The 21,308-nt window shown below is 36.8% G+C and overlaps 1 protein-coding gene across 1 annotated transcript in view; it reads right to left on the bottom strand.

Annotated features, from left to right (window-relative positions):
• Window positions 1–4,294: 4,294 nt before the first annotated feature.
• EHHADH (enoyl-CoA hydratase and 3-hydroxyacyl CoA dehydrogenase) overlaps window positions 4,295–21,308 on the bottom strand; it is a 46,759-nt gene continuing 29,745 nt past the window's right edge. Inside the window, exons 6-7 of the mRNA XM_039850632.1 lie at window positions 14,494–14,835; window positions 4,295–7,133 (exon numbers count right to left, since the gene is read on the bottom strand). Coding sequence (XP_039706566.1) covers window positions 5,872–7,133; window positions 14,494–14,835 — 1,604 coding nt within the window. The 3' untranslated portion in view covers window positions 4,295–5,871. The remainder of the gene's footprint in view (window positions 7,134–14,493; window positions 14,836–21,308) is intronic.

Below are 21,308 nucleotides of genomic sequence, written 5' to 3' on the forward strand. Positions count from 1 at the left end.
TTTTGTGCTAAGGAAAGAAGTCACCATGCTGGCATGGGCAGAACTACAGATGAAACATTATCAAGGCTATATAGATAACTTTACTAACATAATTAAAAAGCCTGATCTTAGAATCCCATATTCATCAAACAGAGAATACATGTTCTTTTTTAGCACACATAGAATATTTATAAAAATTGACAACATGTGAGATCAAAAGAAGTCTATAAAACACATACCAGAGAGTTGATAGCGTATGGATCATTGGTTTCCAAACATTTTCAATCACGTATCTCCATTGTTGCAGTTTGGGTTCCCTGGGAATCAGACTCTGAGATAGAGATTAGTGTGTGCATGTTTGGGGAGTGCTTCCTCTAAAGCTGCGAGCCCTGCCCCAGAGTTGGGGCAAGAGGATCAGGCACTGACACTCCTGCACTGGGTAGTACCTAATGTAAATTTTTAGCATACATCTCTAATGCGTAGAATGTTGATAAAGTATATATTTTTACTATGATATCGATATATATGTACATTATAAAACACAATAAAATCGAAATTTATAACAGATGAGAATGAAATAAACGATACAGTAAAACATTTTGCTAATAGGTGATGGTTTTATATTATTATTTTCATCATGAATGGTAGGTTATAAATCAATATTTCTAATAATCTTCTTGATAATTTTTGAATTTCTTGGCCAGCTTCTTGCCAGATCTGACTAAATCATTCTACCTTGCAATGCAGCTGACAAAAAGCCGATACCAGAACTACCAGCTCTGCCATTTTCTTGTTGTTCTCTCTTGCCTGCTTACTTGTATTATCTTCAACTATGCTTTCTTCCAAGGAATCTTTTTAAAGGTACTTTCTTTCAAAAAGTCTTTTGTGAAGTTTAGTTAAACTAAATTAAATATTAAATTAAATTAAATTAAATCTTTTCATCTAAATATCTGCTTACCCCAGCCTACATAATTTGCAATATTTCGCAATATGCTGAAAGCAAATGAAAGAGGGAGAGTGCCACTGTCACCCTCTACGCGTTGTGGAACTCACCCTCTTCCCTCGGGAACTTCATTCCTGACATATGTCTGTTTGAGATGCAACCTGGTGAGGACAACAGTATCCATATGTACATGAAGTATTAATTTCTTCTTTTTTAGACAAAAATAGGTAGTAGAAGCAATTCTAAATATTTTCTGTCTGCACCTGTGTGGATCTTTTTTCACACTGCTATGGTTAGGGGCACCCCACTTTGGAGATCTCTGATCTATTGAGCAGAAGATTGGTGGACTCCAGATTCAGCACCTCTGTTTTGGTCAGTACTGAGAGAGATATTGCTTCTCAAACTGCTCTTCTTTTCCTTTGTGCCATTGTTGACCACCTTTTCTTCTGATAACGCATACTTTCTTTTGTGTTTTTATCTCTAAGTAAGTAGGAGTCAATTTGAGGTTTAAGTAGGCTGTGAGACTGTTTCCTACTAAATGTTGATTTAAACTCCTATTCTCAGGTTCTTACTGGTGTCTCCATGAATTGCCTACCACAATTAAATGTGAAACATAACATAAAAATATATGAGCAATTCGATATGGAGTTAAAAAACACATCACATTGGAAAAAAAATTTTTACTTAAAGCAAGAAATCCTATTTAATGAGACCAGATGATCAAACCTGCCCAAGCATCAGAATTATGCATAATACTGAGAAAAAGAAAAACAAGAAAAACCCTTCACACACTAACTCTTGGACCCTATCTGCATTAGTTCGGATCAGGAATAGCTGTGAGTATTTAAAGACCTACAGTAACAGTGACTTCCCACGATGGATAATTTCTCTCTCACATTAATAACTGTTAGAAGGCAGAGTGCCAACTCTGCTTCATGAGGTTTTCAGGGACCAAGCTCTCTATAAGCCTCTATTCTGCTGTTCTTAGGGCATGACCTTTGTCCTAGTGGTCCAGTATAGTGAGTCAAACTCCAGACATCACATCAGTGTTCCAGGCAGCAAGATGGAGGAATAGACAAAAAAAGAAATGGGCAAAGGATGCACGTCATCTGACTCTTAAGATACCTTCCCAAAAGCTGTCATGTGACACTTCCATTTAGATCCTATTGTCTGGATCTCAGTTGCATGTTCACAACTGGATGCAAGAGAAGCTGACAAATATATTGTGTATATATTGAGCAACCAAATGCTCATCTAAAACTTGGGAAGTTTATTACTACAGAAGAAGAGAAACATTTGGGAACAGCCAACAGTTTCTGCTGAAATTTACAAATCAATAACGAACGCTCTAGGCCTCAGCAGTCTGGGAATCCAGTGCACTTATGATTTGGTTGAAGAAACTTTTGCCCTATCCCATCCTAAGGATCTCACATTATGGCTAGAATTAGCAACTGCTTCTGTTAGCAGCTGTTTCCTCTTAGAGAAAGTGGAATAACCCTAATTATGAAAAAGATACACAAGATAGATTGTATCAGCTCTGCTTATGTCATCTTATCAGATGCTTTCAGGTATTTGTTCTGTCAGGCTATTTTAAATTTGGTGAAAGAGAACAAATAAATAATTACAACTGAAGTGCCCTGAAATTCTTTGAATGAGAATTAAAAGCCTGTGCATCTCTTTCATGTTCTTTTTCTAGGTGCTAGAAAAAATATATATAAAAAGAAGAACAGACAAGATTAGGTCCCATTGGGGACATCAATCTGAATGGAGACTTTTTCTCTACTTTTGTCAACTAACTTTTGTTTAAAAAGATACTTACAGCAATAAAGAGAAGAGTTTTAGGCTTGAAATCTCTACACAAAGTTCTCTGGAAACAATACCGGTGTTGCACAACTCTAGGGAGTGCTGTTCACCTTATTTCTAGGTGAATAGCAATCCCTTGTACCACAGTATGAATGGTGTCCCTCAGAGTTGTGTAATGTTGCTGTCCTACCAGGAAGTGGTGTAACTTGTCTGTTAATCTCAAATATATATATAAGCTGATGAGATAAGCAGATGGCACCGATAATCCCAAGAATAGACTATTCTGTTCTTGCGGTGAGCTGTTTTTTAATCACAATCTAGAGACTTGATTTATATTAATTTCATCAATGGCTACCAAAAAGATTCAGACAATCCAATGAGCCCGCAATATTTCCGATTTATAGGTGTCTATTTTAAGGGCTAATGTAAGACCCTAAAAATACCAGGTTTCTACAGTGCTGCGGAGTATGATTTGCATACACAATTTTGTAACATCATTAATCAGAGGAGTTTAGGATCTCTCACTTTATCGCTGTCACACACACCTGTTCCTGCTGGAGATGAATAAATGGATAGCAACTGCAGCTGCACAGTGGCTTTACCGTTTTAAGTAACATCGTTAGTCTCATCTTTAAAGCTGGAGTATTACGGCAAAACTTCGAGAGTGCTTCTAATATATATCGTTCTCATCAAAGTCAATTACCATTAGAACACATTTTTAAGATGTCATTCAGAAGCTTTTTTTTAAACGTAGTTTTAAAACTTAACAATAACAACAACAAAATAAGCCTTTAACTAAGTGCATTTTCGAGGATGGGATAGGATATCTTGGAAAGATTTTATCATATTAACCATTGTTCAATGTAGGATCCAACAAATTAGAATTAGGTTTGCCTCTTTTGATATAAAATAATAAATGAACTCATAATTCTTCTTACCATTTTCATTTATATATAGAGTATTGGTCCTTAACCTTTACTGGGTCATAAATGCTTTTGCAAATACGATGCAAGATATGGTATCTCGTCTAAGAAATGCATTCAGACACATATACACAAATGTTAGCATCAAATTTCAGGGAGTATTGAATAATAAGATCTATTCATAGACACTCTAGTTTCAAAGCCCCAATCTAGAGGACAGTATAGAATGAAAGAAAATGAGTTTTAAAAACTCAAAAAAAAATCCACTCAAGTTCTCAAGAAGAGAAAGTTAATGTGTGTGTGTGTGTGTGTGTGTGTGTGTGTGTGTGTGTGTGTTTACATTAATTTGAAAATAAGTCACTTTGGAGACAGTTACAACTTTCAGGGATCTTTTCTATTGATGTCTTTAATTTCAAGGACCAATTTTTATAAACTCCAGCAATATTCATCTTAAAAATTATTGTAAATTGAACTACAATTCAAGGCATGCTCTAGGGGTGTTTTGTTTTTTACAATAAAAAACTTACACTATATTCATTCAAGATTCCTCCATGAGAATTTTTGATAATTTTGTTTGGGTTCGCAGGTAAAAATGTTGTGAAAACAGTTCATTTACATCATACTGAAGGATAACAACTTGAGCCCGTTTATTTTTTTACTTATTTATTAACAACTTTATTTAAATAATTCACATACCATATAATTAACCCATTTATGGTGTACAACTCAATAGTTTTTAGTAGATTCACAGAGTTATGTAACCATCACCACAATAACTCCAGAACATTTTCATTAACCCAAAAAGAAACCTTATATCCATTAGCAGTCGCTCTGCATTCCACTCCCACAATTATTCCAGTCCAAGGCAATCTCTAATCTGATTTCTGTCTCTATAGATTTGCCTATACTGAACATTTCATGTTCATACAATGTGTGGCCTTTTTTTGATTGTCTTTTACTTAGTGTAATATTTTCAAGGTTCATCATGTTGTGTAGCATGTATCAGTACTTCATCTCTTTTTATGGCCATATATTCTATTGTATGGCTATTCCATTTTGTTTATCCATGCATCAGTAATGGACATGTAGGTTGTTTCCAGTTTGGGGCTATTATAAATAATTCTGCTATAAACATCTATGGATAAATGTTTGTGCTGACCAACCCCTGAACTTTTAACCACTGAAAAAAGTTAAAAGAGAAGAAGACTTATAACAAGACTACACAAGATTTGTTTTGCAATAATTTTAGATTTTTCAAGATTCAACCATTTCCATAGCCAACATCACAAATGCTTATCATGATAGGAAAACTAGCATCATTATCGCAGAATCAGAGGAGGTTAGATGTTCTCTAAGATCCCTTCTTACACTAAGGCGACTCTTCCTACTGCCTATTATTTCTCCATGAATAGAAGAGTAAAGAAAGACCAGGTTGTGGACATCCCTTGACCTCAAGGAAATTATCAACAAACATTACTGAGCCTCCTGCAAGCAGCAAGCACAACAGTGCACATGTGACTGGGCCTTGGACAGAAGTGATATATTAAGCATAATTTGCCAAGATATTCTGAGTGCCCCATTCTGGTCTGAAGTACTTGGTTCCTTCACCAATTCCCAACTATGTTTTGCCTACAATTTCAGTTCTGTTCTGCATTTGATACCCTGCTCCTCTTTCTGGTTACCACGTCTGCCTCTAAGACCATGGACTGAACTTCATCACTGGCATTCATGCTGGATTAACGCCTGTCTGGAATATAGGTCTGTCAAGTGCTGTGCAAGATGCTCAGGGGAGGCACAATGACTGTTGAATGAAGGATCCATACGATTTCCTGTCAGTGATATGCGTGTGAGGTTGGAGGGAGTCAAAATGAACTCATGACTTAGTTGCTTATATCAGTTATTAATTGACACTTCTCCAATGATAAAAGCACTTGTGAACCTCAACTTATTCCTGAGGCTCTCTCCTTAACTATTAAGGAAGGTATTACCATGAGTTTACACATTGGGATTGAAATAATTTATCTGATAGGGACAGATTCAGAGGCAGTGAATATTTGACCCATTAGAATCAGAGACAGAAGACCCAAAGAGAAGGTTTAGATGACCAATTATTTCCTTTGGTTTGTATTTCAGAGCAATCTTATGGATCTTTGGATTTAATGTCAATGAAATTCAGTGAGCATTACTTGATGCTAGCAGTGAGGCATCATCTGGAAGGCTGAATCACAAACTACTACTGAAGGGTCCTGCCAAGTGTTGCCATTCTTCCAAAGGAGGATTTCCTAGGAAAGCCAATTTTTTCAGATAGTCACAAGGCTCCAGTTGGGGAATATCAGGATTCTGCCTGTAATATTTCTGCAACTTCTCTAGCACTGTGGGCAACCCAACTGTGGAAGCATAGAACATGGGCCCACCCTTGTGTCTTGGCCACCCATACCCATGTATATAGATAACATCAATGTGCTCTGGACTAGCAGCTATCCCATCTGCCAAGATACGGAATGCTTCATTGATGAGTGAATATAAGCAGCGCTCGAGGATCTCATCCCGGCTAATGATACGTGGTTTAATGTGGTAGGTTTCTCTGTATTCTGACAGAAATTTGGAAATCCAGGGATCAGGTTTGTAAATCCTACCTAATGGCTTGTCATATTGGTACCAACCCTTACCTGTCTTTAGACCAAATCGTCCTAGTTCGCACAGCCTATCAGGAATTGGGCAATACCTTGTGTTGCCACGCTTTCGGGCAGGAGTTCCTGGAGGCAACGTAGGTCCAATAAGACCTTGCTCTTTTTGAGATTTCCAACCCACATCTAATCCAGAAACATCAGACATTCTAAAAGGTCCCATTTTAAAACCAAAGTCTTCCATCACCTGATCTATCTCCTCTGGCTTACTGCCATCTTCTAACAAGAAATACGTCTGATCGAAATAAGATTTAAGCATTCGATTCCCAACAAATCCAAAACAGTTGCCTACAACTACTCCAATTCTTTTCAACTTTTTTGATAAGTTCATAGCAGTAGAAATGGTAGTAGGGGAAGAGTATCGACTGGGAATAACTTCTAACAACTTCATGACATGAGTAGGTATGAAGAAATGGGTGCCAATAACTAAGTGAGGACGATTAGTGGAAGAGGCAATCTCATCAATATCCAGGTGTGATGTACTGGTGCACAAAAAGGTTTCTGGCTTGCACACAGCTGACAGTTCAGCAAAGACCTGCTTCTTCAGCTTCATTTCCTCAAAAACTGCTTCAATGACTAAATCTACACTGCCAAGTTCCTTCATAGATGTAGTTAACCTGGGTTTTGGTCCTGACCAAGGGTGCCCACTCTGCTGCATTTTGGCTCCTTCCTTTTCCAAGATGGAGGTTATTATGCCGTTTGCAATCTCTAGCTGCTTCTTGTCTGATTCTACAGCAATCACAGGGATCTTGGCCTTTGCAAGAGAAATGACAATGTCTCGACCCATCATTCCCAAGCCTGTAGATAAAAGTAAAGGAGAGAAAAATGATTCACTGCTATTGGGAACTGGAAAATTACTCAGTGGTTGGAAGGCTTCTGTGGCAAGGTGGCATTTAAAGAGAACAATTCAAATAATATAAATGGATCAAATACTAGTTAAGGCTAGACACTGTGCTAAGTGCTCTAGAACAGAGGTTCCAAACCCCAGGGCTGTACCAGTCCCTGGCCTGTTAAGGAGCGGGCCACACAGCAGGTGAGCAGTGGGTGAATGAGCAAAGCTTCATCTGTATTTGCAGCCGATCCCCAGGGCTAGCATCACCACCTCAGCTCCACCTCAGATCATCAGGCATTAGATTTTCATAGGAGCAGCAGTCCCTGGTGCCACAAAGGTTGGAGACTGCTGCTCTAGAGGATACAACAATGAGTTGGATTCACACACACATTATTAGAATTAATAAACAAGTGCAGCAAAGTTGCCAGAAAAATCAATTATATTTCTACATACTAGCAATAGGCAATCTAAATACGAAATTAAGGTAATTCTCCTTACAATAGCATTAAAAAGGATAAAACACTTCAGAATTTTATGAAGAATTGCAAACCTGTACACTAAAACCCAGAAAACATTACTGAAAGAAATTAAAGACGACCTAAATAAATGGACAGAACCCTATGTTCATGAATCAGAAGGTTTAATATTGTTAAGATAGTAATGCTACCCAAATTGACCTGCAGATCTAATGCAATCCTTATCAAAAATCCAACTGTTTTTTTTTTGTAGAAATTAACAAGCTGACTCAAAAATTCATATAGAAATACGAGGAATCTAGAATTACCAAAACAATATTTAAAAACATGTTAGCCTTCCAAATTTTAAAATTTATGACAAAACAACAGTATTCAAGACAGTGCAGTATTGGCATAAGGATAGACATGGATCAACAGAATAGAACTGAGAGTCCTAAAATAAACTCATACACTTATGGCTAATCGATTTTTGACAAGGGTTGCAAATAATTCAATGGGGAAAAAATAGTCTTTTCAACAAATGGTACTGGGACAACTGGATATCCATATGCAAAGGAATGACATTGGACCCCTACCCCACACCACATGCAAAACTTAACTCAAAATGGATAACAGTCTGAAGTAAGAGCTAATACAATAAAACTCTTATGAGTAAATCTCATGACCTTGGATTAGGCAGTGATCTTTCAGATGTGACACGAAAAGCATAAGCAACAAAAGAAAAAAATAGATAAACTAAAACTTTTATTTTCTAAAGGACACCATAAAAAAACTGAAAAGAACCCACAGAATGGGATATTTGCAAATCATATATCTGATAAGGGACTTATATCAGAATATACAAAGAACTCTTACAACCCAACAATAAAAAGACAAGTCAATTTAAAATTAGGCAAAGGGTCTAAAAAAGATTTCTCCAAAAGAGATATACAAATGCCCAATCAGCATATAAAGAAATGCCTAACATCAGGAGTTATTAAGGAAATTAAAATCAAAACCACAACAAGCTACCATTTCACACTCACTAGGTTAGCTATAACTTAAAAAACAATAACAAGTTCTGGTGAGGATGTTGAAATATCAGAACTCTGATACATTGCTAGCAGATTGTAAAAGGTGCAGCTGCTCTGAAAAACAGTTTGGAAGTGGTTCAAAGGTTAAACATGGAGTTGCCATACTATCCAGCGATTCCACTCTAGGTAAGTAGGTAGGTAGGTGTGTGTGTGTGTGTGTGTGTGTGTGTGTGTGTGTGTGTACATATATCCCCAAGAAAACTGAAGACATACGATCACACAATAGTTGTACATAAATGTTCAGACCTGCATAGCCAAAATAGCCAAAAGGTGGAAACAACCCCAATGTCCATCAACTGATGAATGGATAAACATAATGTGCTATATACAAACAGGAATATCATTCAGCCATTAAAAGGAATGAAGTCCTGATGTGTGCTACGATATGGACGTATCTTGAAAATATTATGCTAAGTTAAAGAAGCTGGACACAAAAGGCTACATGTTGTATGATTCCATTTATATGAAATGTCCAGATTAAGCAAATTCAGAGACAGAAAGTAGGTTAGTGGTTGCCAGGGGCTGGGGAGAAGGGCTATGGGGAATGATGGTTGTGGGTACGAGTTTTCTTTTTGGGCTGATGAAAATGTTCTAAAGTTGATCGTGGCAATGGTTGCATGACTTTGTAAATATCTAAAAAAAAAAATTACTGAAGCGTACATTTTTTTGGTGACATTGTTACTATGTACTTAAAAATTTTTTTCATTGTGGTAAAATACATATAACATAAAACTTACCATCATAACAATTTTTAAGTGTACGGTGTAGTGGCATTAAGTACATTCACACTGTTGTGCAACCAGCACCACCATCTATCTTTTCACCTTGCAAAACTGAAAGTCTGTACCCACTAAACAATTCCCCATTCCTCCCTTCCGCCAGCCACTGTCAACAGCCATTCCACTTTCTATCTCTATGATTTTGACTACTATGGGTACCTTATATAAGTGGAATCATATAGAATTTGTTCTTTTGTGACTAGCTTATTTCACTTCGCATAATATCCTCAAGGTTCATCTATGTTGTACTATGTGTCAGTATTTCCTAACTTTTTGAAGCTAATATCCCATTGTATGTATATACCACATTTTGTTTATTCATTCACCCACTGATGGACACTTGGGTTGTTCCCACGTTTAGACTATTATGAATGATGCTGCTATGAACATGGATGCACAAATATATGTTCGAATCTCTACTCTCAATTCTTTTGAGTATATACCCAGAGATGGAATTGCTAGATCATACGATAGTTCGATTTTTGAGGCACTTCCATACTGTTTCCTACAGCAGCTGCACCATTTTACATTGAATTGTACTCTTTAAAAGGGCGAATTTTATAGAATATGAGTTACAGCTCAATAGAACCGTTAAAAAACATGAAAAGCATCAGTCCTTGGGGAGCTTAGAATATAGTGGTGGGAGGAAGAAAAGTTCCCAAATATTCATCCTATAAGGTAAAGTAAGTGATGTGAAAGGTTAAATTTCTTTGGTGATTCAAAGGAAAGAGATTATATTTGGTTGCATAAATCAAGAAAAGCTTCAATAAGAAATATTTGAAAAACTATCATTTTGAAATAGGTGAAATTGGGGAAATTAAACTATCTAGGTCGGAGAAGGGAAAAAGAAAAGGAGTAATGTTTTAGCAAAGGCAAGAAGAATAAAAAATATAGAAAAATTATTGGATGGCAAAGATGTTACTATTCCTTCCTTATACCATTTCATTTTCCTCCTGGACATGTTAGAGACCATATTTCCACATCACTTGTATCCTGGTTGGGCTTGTGATTAATTTTGAACAATAAAATGGTGGAGGGTGGGGATATGGGATCTACGATCGACCCGTAAAATCCCCTACAAGATCCGTAATTATTATCCAAAGAGAATAACTCTGAGGCTTGGAGAAAATCCTAAAGACCAAATTTCACCCACAGCCTATTTCTGTATTGCCTGTGAACTAAGAACGTTTTTACACTGTAAATAGTTGAAAAAACAAAAGAAGAAGAATATTTTATGACACATGAAATTATATCAAATTCAAATGTCAATGTTTATGAGTAAAGTTCTGTTGGAATACAGCTGTGCTAATTTGTTTCCGTATTGTCTATGACTGTTTTTGTGCTTAGCGGCAGGACTGAGTAGTTGCGACAGAGACCATATGGTCCACAAAGCCTAAAATATTTACTACCTCGCACTTTACAGAAAAAATTTGCTGACCCTCGTCCAAGGGAATGGCAGAGCCACTAGCTGGAAAGAAGCTGGTCCTAGAATGACCCAGTGGAGCACACAGGAAATAAAGCTTTATTAGATTAAGCCACTGAGATTATCTGTTATAGAAGCAGGGTATCTGTTACCTAACCAAACCAGTATGGAAAAAACAGCTTTGTGAAAGCCATTTGTATATATCTCTTCCATAATTCATATTGGGGATTGGTTTCGAATATAGAATATTATCAGTCATCAGAAATCATTAATTTCATTTCTCTGGAATATAATTATTTAATTTTCAGAATTTCTTAAATTATTTAAAATTATGTGTAACACATAATTAAATAAATAAATATATTAAGTTATTAAAAACATTTAGTTTTCCAAATTCGCTAAACATCTGCTTTTCACAATAACAGGAAGGCTTACTAGCTCTCACTTCTATACCAACTTGTGATCCTAAATTTTAGCCTGGGTAAAAGGGAGGGAGAATGTGGGTTCAAAATCCTGGCCTCTTAGCTCTCAGTCCCAAGCTTCATATAAAATTTCTAACATTGTAGAAGTTATGCTCTCACAGGGACAATAAGTATTAATAAGAAGTTATGTGAAGGTGCTTTGCAAACTGTAACATAATGTAAGTGATATCTCAGAATTGAAAACAGAGCGGGGAAGGAAAGCCATCTTGTGAGGATAGAGTACAGTTCTTCAGTGCTCACCTCTCAGAGCAGGTCTGCTGAAGGTTCACTGGGGCTACAAACCAACTCATAATCCCTATCACAAGAGTGGAGCAGATTAGTGCTTTCTAGAAGTGTCCTAGCTATAGTTTTAGATGTTCTTTAGTTTAGTTCTATAAAATGACACTTTTGATTTAATCATAGAGATAAAATATGTGTGAAAACATAATACCATTGACTCTGGAAAACACAAGTTTGAACTGTGCAGGTCCACTTATATGTGGGTTTTGTTCAATAAACGCAGTAAATGTATTTTCTCTTCCTTATGATTTTCTTAATAATATTTTCTCTAGCTTACCTTATTGTAAGAATATAGTATAGAATACATGTAACATAGAAAATATGTGTTAATTGACTGCTTATGTTATCAGTAAAGTTTCTGGTCAACAGTAGGCTACTAGCAGTTAAGTTTTGGGAGGAGTCAAAAGCTTTACATGAATTTTTGACTGCTCAGGGGCTTGGTGTCCCTAAGCCCTGTGTTGTTTAAGGGCCAACTATACACATTTCTTTCAAAAAGTCCTTAACTCCTAACTTCTCTTCTCACAACTTTGTGGTCTCAAAATAAAGGGCTAAAGGTCCAAGCTTTTCACTGTTGGTTATTATGTTTTCCTAGGTACATACTGTATTTATACTGAATTTAGTTTCCTAATTTTTCCTCATATAGGCAGGAGCAAGGAGTCCTGCTCCCCTACCAAATTACTGCCTTTAACTGCCTTGGAATTAAATTTGGTCAGAAACTTCTACTGAGAGAAGCAAATAAAGACTAAGGGGTTCTTTAACTAATGGTTCTGTACTTTTTAGTCAACTGCAGCCTTCTCCCCTCCTGATTGCCCATCTGACCTGAGAAGCCCGGGCATGAGCTCACAGAAGTGCAGAGTTGGAATTATCAGGGTTGGCGGTTTTGTCAGGGGGCATAGAAGAAGGGCAATGAATTGTGAATTTTGAGGGCATCGGCAAGAGAGTGGCTGAAGAAATGACTCTAGAAATTAAAGCTGAATAGAGAAGAAAGTAAAGGTAAGGGTTGCTGCTGAAGTTATGGATGTAGTTAGAATAACCAACTAAGATATAAAAAGATACAAGGTTGGGGTGAAAAGGTGCGATTTCAAATATCAGAGGTGGATAAATGTTCATGGTGAAGACAAGACCTATAGTGAGGCCATAAATGTGGGTCGTGGAAGTGAAGTGAGGTGAATGCCACTGGAAGATGCAAAGGAACCCAAAGCAACAGGGCTTGATAAACCATCCATGCAGATGATGAAGACAATTAGGATGGCAGCAGGATTTGGGCCAAAGTGGATAACTGTGGGCCAGGTACCAAAATTTTCAGGAAATGAGAGGAAGTAATGACAGTAATGAAGAGGGATAGAGAGATAAGACCAGATGGCAGAACTACAAAGGAGAGTGTCCTACAAGGACTCATAGTATGAGAAAGGAATTGGGAAGTGACACTGGGGTCCGTGGAGTGTGGAAGAAGCAGTACCATTCTCTCGAGAGGGCTGCAGGAGAAGCAGGTGCCCAGGTTAAGCCAGGTTTCAGGCAGAAGACAGAGTAGGGAGCCATTCGTGAAGCAGATGAGGTTGTAATAAAGTTCCAGAGGACACAGGGCACAGTGGAAGACTATATCACAAAGATGAGATGTAGACCAGTATGGGGATAAACATTAATAAGGGAGAAATTCTCAGTTAATTTTTATCTTTTTTGCATATTTAAAATATTTAAAATATTTTTCAAGTATTTTTCAGAACAATGTGGGGTACACTTTAAAAAAAAAAACTTCAAACTTTTAAACATTCCATGCCAGACAAACTTGAAGTCTTTTTAAAAGGCTCACAAAAAAAGAAATAGGGAAACTCTCAAACAATGATTAATAAGCGCTACTGATAAACTTAAGTTTTGCAATTATTTTGCATTAATTATTCTTGGCTTGAAAGAATATAGGAAAGAATAAACAAGTAAGTATACAACTATAAACAAATATTGGTGTTGCTGAAAGAATACAAAAAAAAAAAAGGAAGACTCATAGTTCTATTTATCCACCTCCTTAAAAAACCAAAACTGAGCAGTCAGTGTTGGAAAAAAGCACAGTGTATTTGTATTAAAGACATGCTGTTTTATACCAAAACTTGACTGAGGTAACAGACTAAAAAGAAGCAGAGTGGGCATTTTCCCTCCAAATTGGGTGCTAGAGAGCTGGGGGAAGGTTAAGAAAGTTGATGCTTTTAGTGAACTATGAACCTCTTCCCAAAGAGGATAGACATTGAACTGAAACATATAACATTTTATTTCCCATCTCACGGGGTTTAAAATCCACTAAAGACCATTCCTGAGCCAAGACTAAGAGCAAGTGAAGCTTAGAAAAGTGACCCAAAGAAGCCAATCAGAGAGCGAGCTTCTGAGGAAAGAAGACTGTTTCAAGGTCCAGTTGGATTTGAGGACAGTGGTTTTGAATCAGGAGAAGCGAATGGTTCCAGAGACCAGAAAGACAGAGACTTCATTCCAAAACCTAGCTATAGAGTGACAGGTCACATCTTGAGACATGGTACTAATAGTAATCATCGTTGGGAAATCCAAGAGTGAGAGATTCATATAGGGAAGAGGTTGGGATGAATGAAAAATGACCAGAGTCTGGATTCAGACAGATCTAGCGTCAGGCTCTCATATCACTTGTGTTTAGCTCCTTGTTGAAAAGGTTAATATCTGTAGGCCTCACACATAAAATGAAGATAGTTCATGGGCTGGGGTGAAAATTAAGTAAGCTAACATATGTAATATATTTAGCATAGAAACTGGCACCTGGTGGCCCTAAGAAAGTGGTAGTAGCACCTTTACACGTACCGAGAACACCAACTGAGGAGATGGGCCGTGCAGAAGCTGTTTTCCAGGATGCTCCAGAGGGAACTGACCACTTATTTACTTCCCGCTCCGCCAGGAAAACATATTGCAGGGCTCTCGCCTGCTCTGATTTCCAAAGGTACATGAACAGTTCCTCCTCCTTCTTGATGCCCACTTCATAGGGATACTGTGTGGCAGCCTGGACTGCATAGACACAAGCCTCCTGAGAAAGGCAGCCAGGGTGCTCTTTCCTCATCTTCAGAAGAGCTTCGCTGAAAATAGAATCCATGTTGGGCAAGCTCTGAATTGGCTTGTTGCAGAGTCTACGGGATTCTAGAGGTTGATCTGAAGTAAATAAGAAAGAAAATCAAATCTTTGGAAATGTTACTCATACTGAGGGAAAGTAGGTAAATAATAATAATAACAACAATAATCTGTTCAAATTCAAAGTAGAAAATTAAATACTATTCATTAAGATTTTTAATGTAACACCAATACCAAAGCCTCTGACATCTTTGCAGCTTAGTTCCATAAAAATTTAATCGATCCAAAGCAATTTCAAGTTATCTAATTCTGGCATAAAAGCAGCATTTTCCTTTTATTCCAACGTCAAGATAATTTTATAATAGATTGAATATGAATCTGTCAGTCAGTTTAAGGAAAACAGTTCTGAGTTAATAATATTTTAGATTCAAATGATTTTAACTACATTCCTAGTAGTAACCCAAAAAAACTTAAAAATACCTGGAAAAGAAAGTGTGATATTCATCAAGGATAGACATAAAATCAATGAAAGAGAATTGAGAGTTTAGAAATAAATCCTTAAAATTATGGCCAACTGATTTTTAACACAGATGCCGAAACAATTCAATGAGAGAGAAAAGAAGTTTTTTTCAACAAATGCTGCTGAGACAACTTGATATCTACATGCAAAAGCAAATAAATAAGCTTAGATCCTTATCTGGCACTATATACAAAAACGAACTCAAAATGGATCATGAATCTAAATTCAAGAGCTAAAACTATAAAAATTTCTAGAAGAAAACATAAGAAAAACCTTTGTGACCTTGGGTTAGGCAAAGTGTTTTTAGCATGATCCATGAAAGAAAAATAAATCAATAAACTGGACTACATCAAAATTAAAAACTTCTATATTTTAAAGAACACTGTTAAGAAAATAAAATGATAAGCCATAGACTGGGAAAAAATATTTTGCCCTTTCCCCAAACCCCAATGTGCAGTTCCTAATCCTCAGAACCTGTAAATTTATTACCATACATGGCAAAGGTACTTTACATTTGTGATTAAGGTTAAAGATCTTGAGATGAGGAGATTACCCTGTGTTGTTGAGGTTGGCCCTATCTAATTAATTATATGAGTCTTTAAAATAGGAGAACCTTTCCAAGCTTTAGTGAGAAAGAGATTTGATGAGGAAGGGTCAGAGAGACAGAACCTGGAAAAAGACTCAACCTATTGGTGATGATGTGGCTTTGAAGTCGGAGGAATGGGCCAAGAACCAAAGAATGTAGTGGCCTCTAGAAGCTAGGAATGGCCCTCTGTTTACGACCAGCGAGAACATGGGGACCTAAGTCCTACAACACAAGGTATTGAATTCTGCCCTCAACTGGAGTAAGCAGGTGATGGATGCTGCCCTAGAGCCTCCAGAAAGGAGTGCAGCTCCTAACACTTGAATTTTAGCCTTGCGAGAACCCCTATCAGATTTCTGACTTATCGATTAGTAAGATAACAAGTTTGTGTTATTTAAACTGCTAAGCTTGTGGTAATTTATCAAAGTAATAGAAAACTAATACAATTTGCAAATCAAATATCTAATAAAGAATTTGTATCTAGAATATATAAAGAAGTCTGATGACTCAATAATAAAAAAGCAAACAACCCAATTTTTTAAATGGGCAAAACTTGAGTGGCTATTTCACCAAAGAGGCTTTACAAATGGCTAATAAGCATGTGACAAGACATCATTAGTCATTACAGAAATACCAATTAAAATCACAATGAATGTGTAAGCAGCCTCTTAACGATATAATGAGATTAAGTTATAAAAAGACTGGGTTGGGTCTTGCTCTCCCTATCTTGCTCTCTCACTTCCTCACTCTGATAGAAGCCAGCTACCACGTGTGAGCTGCCCTTTGGTGAAGCCCATGAGGCAAAGGACTGAAGGAGACGTTCAGCCAACAGCCAGCGAGGAACTGAGGCCCTCAGCTCAAGAGACTGTAAGGAACTGACTCCTACTAATTAATACCCATTTAAGTGAGCTTGGAAGCAGATTCTCTCCCATTCACCTACTGAGATGAATACAGTCCTCACAAAGCCCTGAATGTAACCTTATGTGAAATCCTAAACCAGAGGACCTAGCTAACTACACCCAGATTCCTGACCCACAGAAACTATAAGATTTTAATAAATGTTTGATTTTAAGGAGCTAAATTTTGGGAGTAATTTGTTATGCAGCTATAGATAAATAATATAGACCCACTAGAATGACTACAATCAAAATGACATCAATATCAAATGTTGATTATGATGTGGAGTAACTGGAACCCTCATACATTGCTTGTGAGAATGTAAAACAGTACATTTACTTCAGAAAAAGTTTGGCAGTTTCTTGAAAAGATAAACATAAACTTTTCATTCAACCCAGCAATTTCATTCTTAGGAATCTATCCAAGAGAAATGAAAACATATATCCATATAAAACTGGTATATGAGTATTCGTAGAAGTATTATTCATAATAGCTCAAAACTGGACACAATCTAATATCCATCAACTGATGAATAAAGTAAATGTGATATAGCCATACAATGGAATACTACTCAGCGACTACTGACACATGCTACAATGCAGATGAACCTTAGAAACATTATGCTAACTGAAAGAAGCCAGATACACAAGATTATCTATTACATGATGCTATTTATAGTGTATGTCCAGAAAAGACAAATCATTAGACTTGGAAAGATTTATGGTTGCCTAGGGCTCTGGGTGGAAGTGGAAGTTAGCTGCAAAAGGTCATGAAGGGACTTTTGGGGATAATGGACAAGTCCTGAGACTGATTTATGGGGATGGTTGCATAACTCTATAAGGTAAATTATGCCTCATTAAAGCTGTTAAAAAATACCTAGAAAAGAATTTATCAAGAAAGGTACAAGACTTTTAAGAAGATAATGTAACACTTTACTGAAGAACATAAAATAAGATCTTAATAAAGAGAAAGAGCCCATGTTCTTGGATATAAATATTTAATAGCATAAAAATATGAATATTTTCATATATGTATATTATGTATAGATTTCTATTCAGAACTCTTATGGTTCTATTTTTTTAAAAAACTCAACAGAATGATACTAAAATTTGCATAAAATAAATGTGTAACAAATTACATTATCAAAACTGTTTTCTAAAACAGTATACCAGAAACTGTTTTCTAAAAAGTGCTACTATTTCTTCAAGATCTTATAAAGCAGTTTTACTATAAAAAGACTTATGACCGTGTGCCTGTCTGGCATTCGTGTGTTACTATGTGTCCAACAGAGAGAGAGTGGGATTGGATGTAACTATGTCCACACTGGAAGTATATCTGTGAGGCATTGCATAATCTCAATCTTTTTTTTTTAACCTAGGAGAGAAGCATATTCTTTTAATTCTTGATTACTAAATAGAATTGAAAAGAATGGATTTTTAAACCGATGCTTTCCTATATGATGTTAAGGGTTCAGGAAAGAAATAAAAGATGGCACTTAGCAGCATGTGGTCCCTGTTCACCCTGCTATTGTTGGAAAAATATGAACTCTACCCAACAGGCTGCCAATTATTTGCTCATTTATCCAGTGACTTAGCCCAATCTTCAATATATGAGAAGGCAAACTCAGCAGAGAAGCATAGAAACCTTCCTAGGGCCTGTAGCTGATTTAATTTCTGGTGGCCCAAAAGGAAGACAAGAGTGGACAGTGAAGACAGGAGAAGGGAGAGGACAAGTGTGAAGTTGCCCAAGTGAATGAGGGAAGAGAGCCAAGCTGTCAGTGTTGTGGCATAAATAGGGAGCTGGGACAATCTATGCCCTGAACAGGCATAGGTTGGGATAACTTACAGTGGCTCTCTGTCCTTGTGACATTGCCACTGTGCCCACCATAATGAGCTAATTCTCAGCACCGCAACATATATCAGGATTATTTGAGGAGTTTAAAAAGTTTGGATGCCCAGACCCCACTGTAGACTCAGCTAAGAATATTTAAAAATAATCATAAATAAATAAATTTTTTAAAAAAAGAATATTTAAGTGTGGGGCCTGGGCATGAGTACATAAAAAAATTCAATTTGATTTTGAGGTGTAGCTTCTGAGAGGTGCAAGAGCAGAGCATTATGTCAGCCACCATATCAAGGACAGCTACAGCTCCGGGTAAGTTTACCCTGGGAAGAAAAGAGAAGAGAAAGAAAGAAAAAAAAAAAGCAAAGGCTGCTTAATGGTGTTGCTGATCAGCATCATCTTGTTATCCTGGGGATACTCAGACCCTCTCAGACTGCAGATGGAGATTCTGGGAGCTAGCCACAGCTCTTGTCCAGACCAGCCTACAGCCAAGTGAAGTTCATCCACTGCAGAGTTGGGATCATAATTGATGGTTTTTCCCTGTTCGATTTCTTATCCCTTTCTCGCTATAGCTATAACTGAAGGATGTTATTATCTTACAACTTTGGTTTATTACTACAAAATATATTCAGAATTTCCCCTTTGGGAAAACATCAGGTCTGGTGTTTTCAAAGTGTATTTCTTATACAGTTGGTAGTTTTAGAGTCTTGGTAGTTTTAAAGTCACTCAGCTGTATCTACATAATAAGAAAGGCAAGTGTGAGCAACTCAGCACCAACACTCACTGCCCAGGAAAATGGGGAGGAGAAGAACTAATTAATGATTCAAATATGCTTATAATTGAATTCTTTCCTTGACTTATTCACATTTTTTTTTCTTAATTCTTCAAGGTTTCCTAAGGCATAATATTCAAGTCTAGATTTTTAAAAAAATAACCAAATCATGCTCCTAATGGAAGAAGAAGAGGTAATTATTTTCCCTCTTTCTTTTCTGGTAAACTGACGGGAAGAGATATTCTCTGCCTAGGAAAAAGAGAAATACAACATGCCATTTCTAGAAATGATTTCCTAAGACATAAAGGGCTCTGTCTTCTCAATTTCTCATAAATAGTAAGCTGTGTTTGTCATAGAAGCTCTGCAAAGAACAGACAGAACTGCCCTTTTCCAGGCTTCTGGGAGGTCACCCACAGAAGTTGGGTAGTATGTCAAAAGGAAGTTAAATTAGACATGTGTTTAGACCTTCTATGTAAGGCAGGTCACTCTGCTCTCGTGAAACATGTTATATAAGTGTTCATAGATAGTAAAAATAAATTACAAAAAAAAACACAAAAGATAAAATGAAGAGAAAGGCAGATGAAACCACTAAGATTTTTTTTTTTAAGCCACAAAATCAAAATGAACAAATAGACCAAGGTCTTTAGGCAGAATGAGAATCATTAAAAATGGCTAAAATAGCCCAGTGCAGTCACAGGACAGGGCCAGGGTTCATTACAGAGACAAAAGCAGAGCATTAGTTTCCTGAGTTGAGGCTCCCAGCTGGATGTCCCCTATGCCCATCTTTGAATAACAGCCCACACTCATCTTCCTACCAGAAACATTCAGGTGGGAACAAGAGTTCTTACTCCATTTGGGAAAAAAGGAGGCTGCTGGCCAAATGCAAATGCAAATGAATAGCATTTTACAGGACCCTCCTCTCCTCGGTTTAGCCAAAGCAATCTGGTTTGGCCAAGTAATTCTGAATTGCTCCGCTAAATCTATTGCACTGCAGTAGTCTGAGAGGCTTCATATAACAAGAACATTAAGATGCATAAAGCTAATTAACTTTCACAGTTAACTCGCCAGGATACATGTTAAGTTTGTAGAGAAATTTGGATCTACTTCCCAAATCATATTTTTAGGTACATGCTAACCTTCTACAACCCCCTCTTCCCACACATAACTGATTCCAAAATTGCTGACTGCAACATTGCCCATTGGAAATTCCCTTCTTTCTCTCCTTTCCCATTGGATGTGGAAACTAAATAAGTGTTCCTAATCTCTTCCTTTTGTTGTTTATTTAGGTCAACTTTTCAGCAGTGGGGTTTTGGGATAGGGATAGGAGTGGGAATAGGATGAATTAATGAAATATTTTCACAAGTGGGAAAAGGTAAAAAAATTTTACATGTATTTTAAAAATTGACATATGACTCACGTATAAAAGTCACCATTTTAAAGTTTACAATTCAGTGGTTTTAACTATATTCACAAGGTGTGCAACCATACATGTATATTTTTAACCATGCCTTTCATAATTGATTTACTGATCTCTTTAAGAGTTCAGGTAGTGTTGGCATGCCAGATGTAAAAAGTCAAAACTAGGAAAAATTATCTCCATTTGTTTGTTCTATGTCAGTGGTTCTATGTCAATGGTTCTCAAAGTGTGGGCCTAACACAGCATCAGTATCACCTAAGAACTTGCTAGAGATGCAAATTCTTGGGCCCCATCCCAGACACAATTACTCAGAGAGCAAGAAGTTGGGCCCTACAATCTAACAGACCCTCCAAGTGAGTCTGATGCACAGTAAAGTTTGAGAACCATTGCTCGAGATCAAGGCAATTGTACGAGCTTCACATAACTACAGATTTGTAAATGTACATATATTTATTATTAATATATTTTGTCATTAAATATATTAATATGTATGTCATTATTAATATCTATTATAAATATCTAT

The sequence above is a fragment of the Pteropus medius genome, unplaced genomic scaffold (genome assembly GCF_902729225.1).
Source record: "Pteropus medius unplaced genomic scaffold, Ma_sr-lr_union100, whole genome shotgun sequence".
Classification (NCBI taxonomy): domain Eukaryota; kingdom Metazoa; phylum Chordata; class Mammalia; order Chiroptera; family Pteropodidae; genus Pteropus; species Pteropus medius.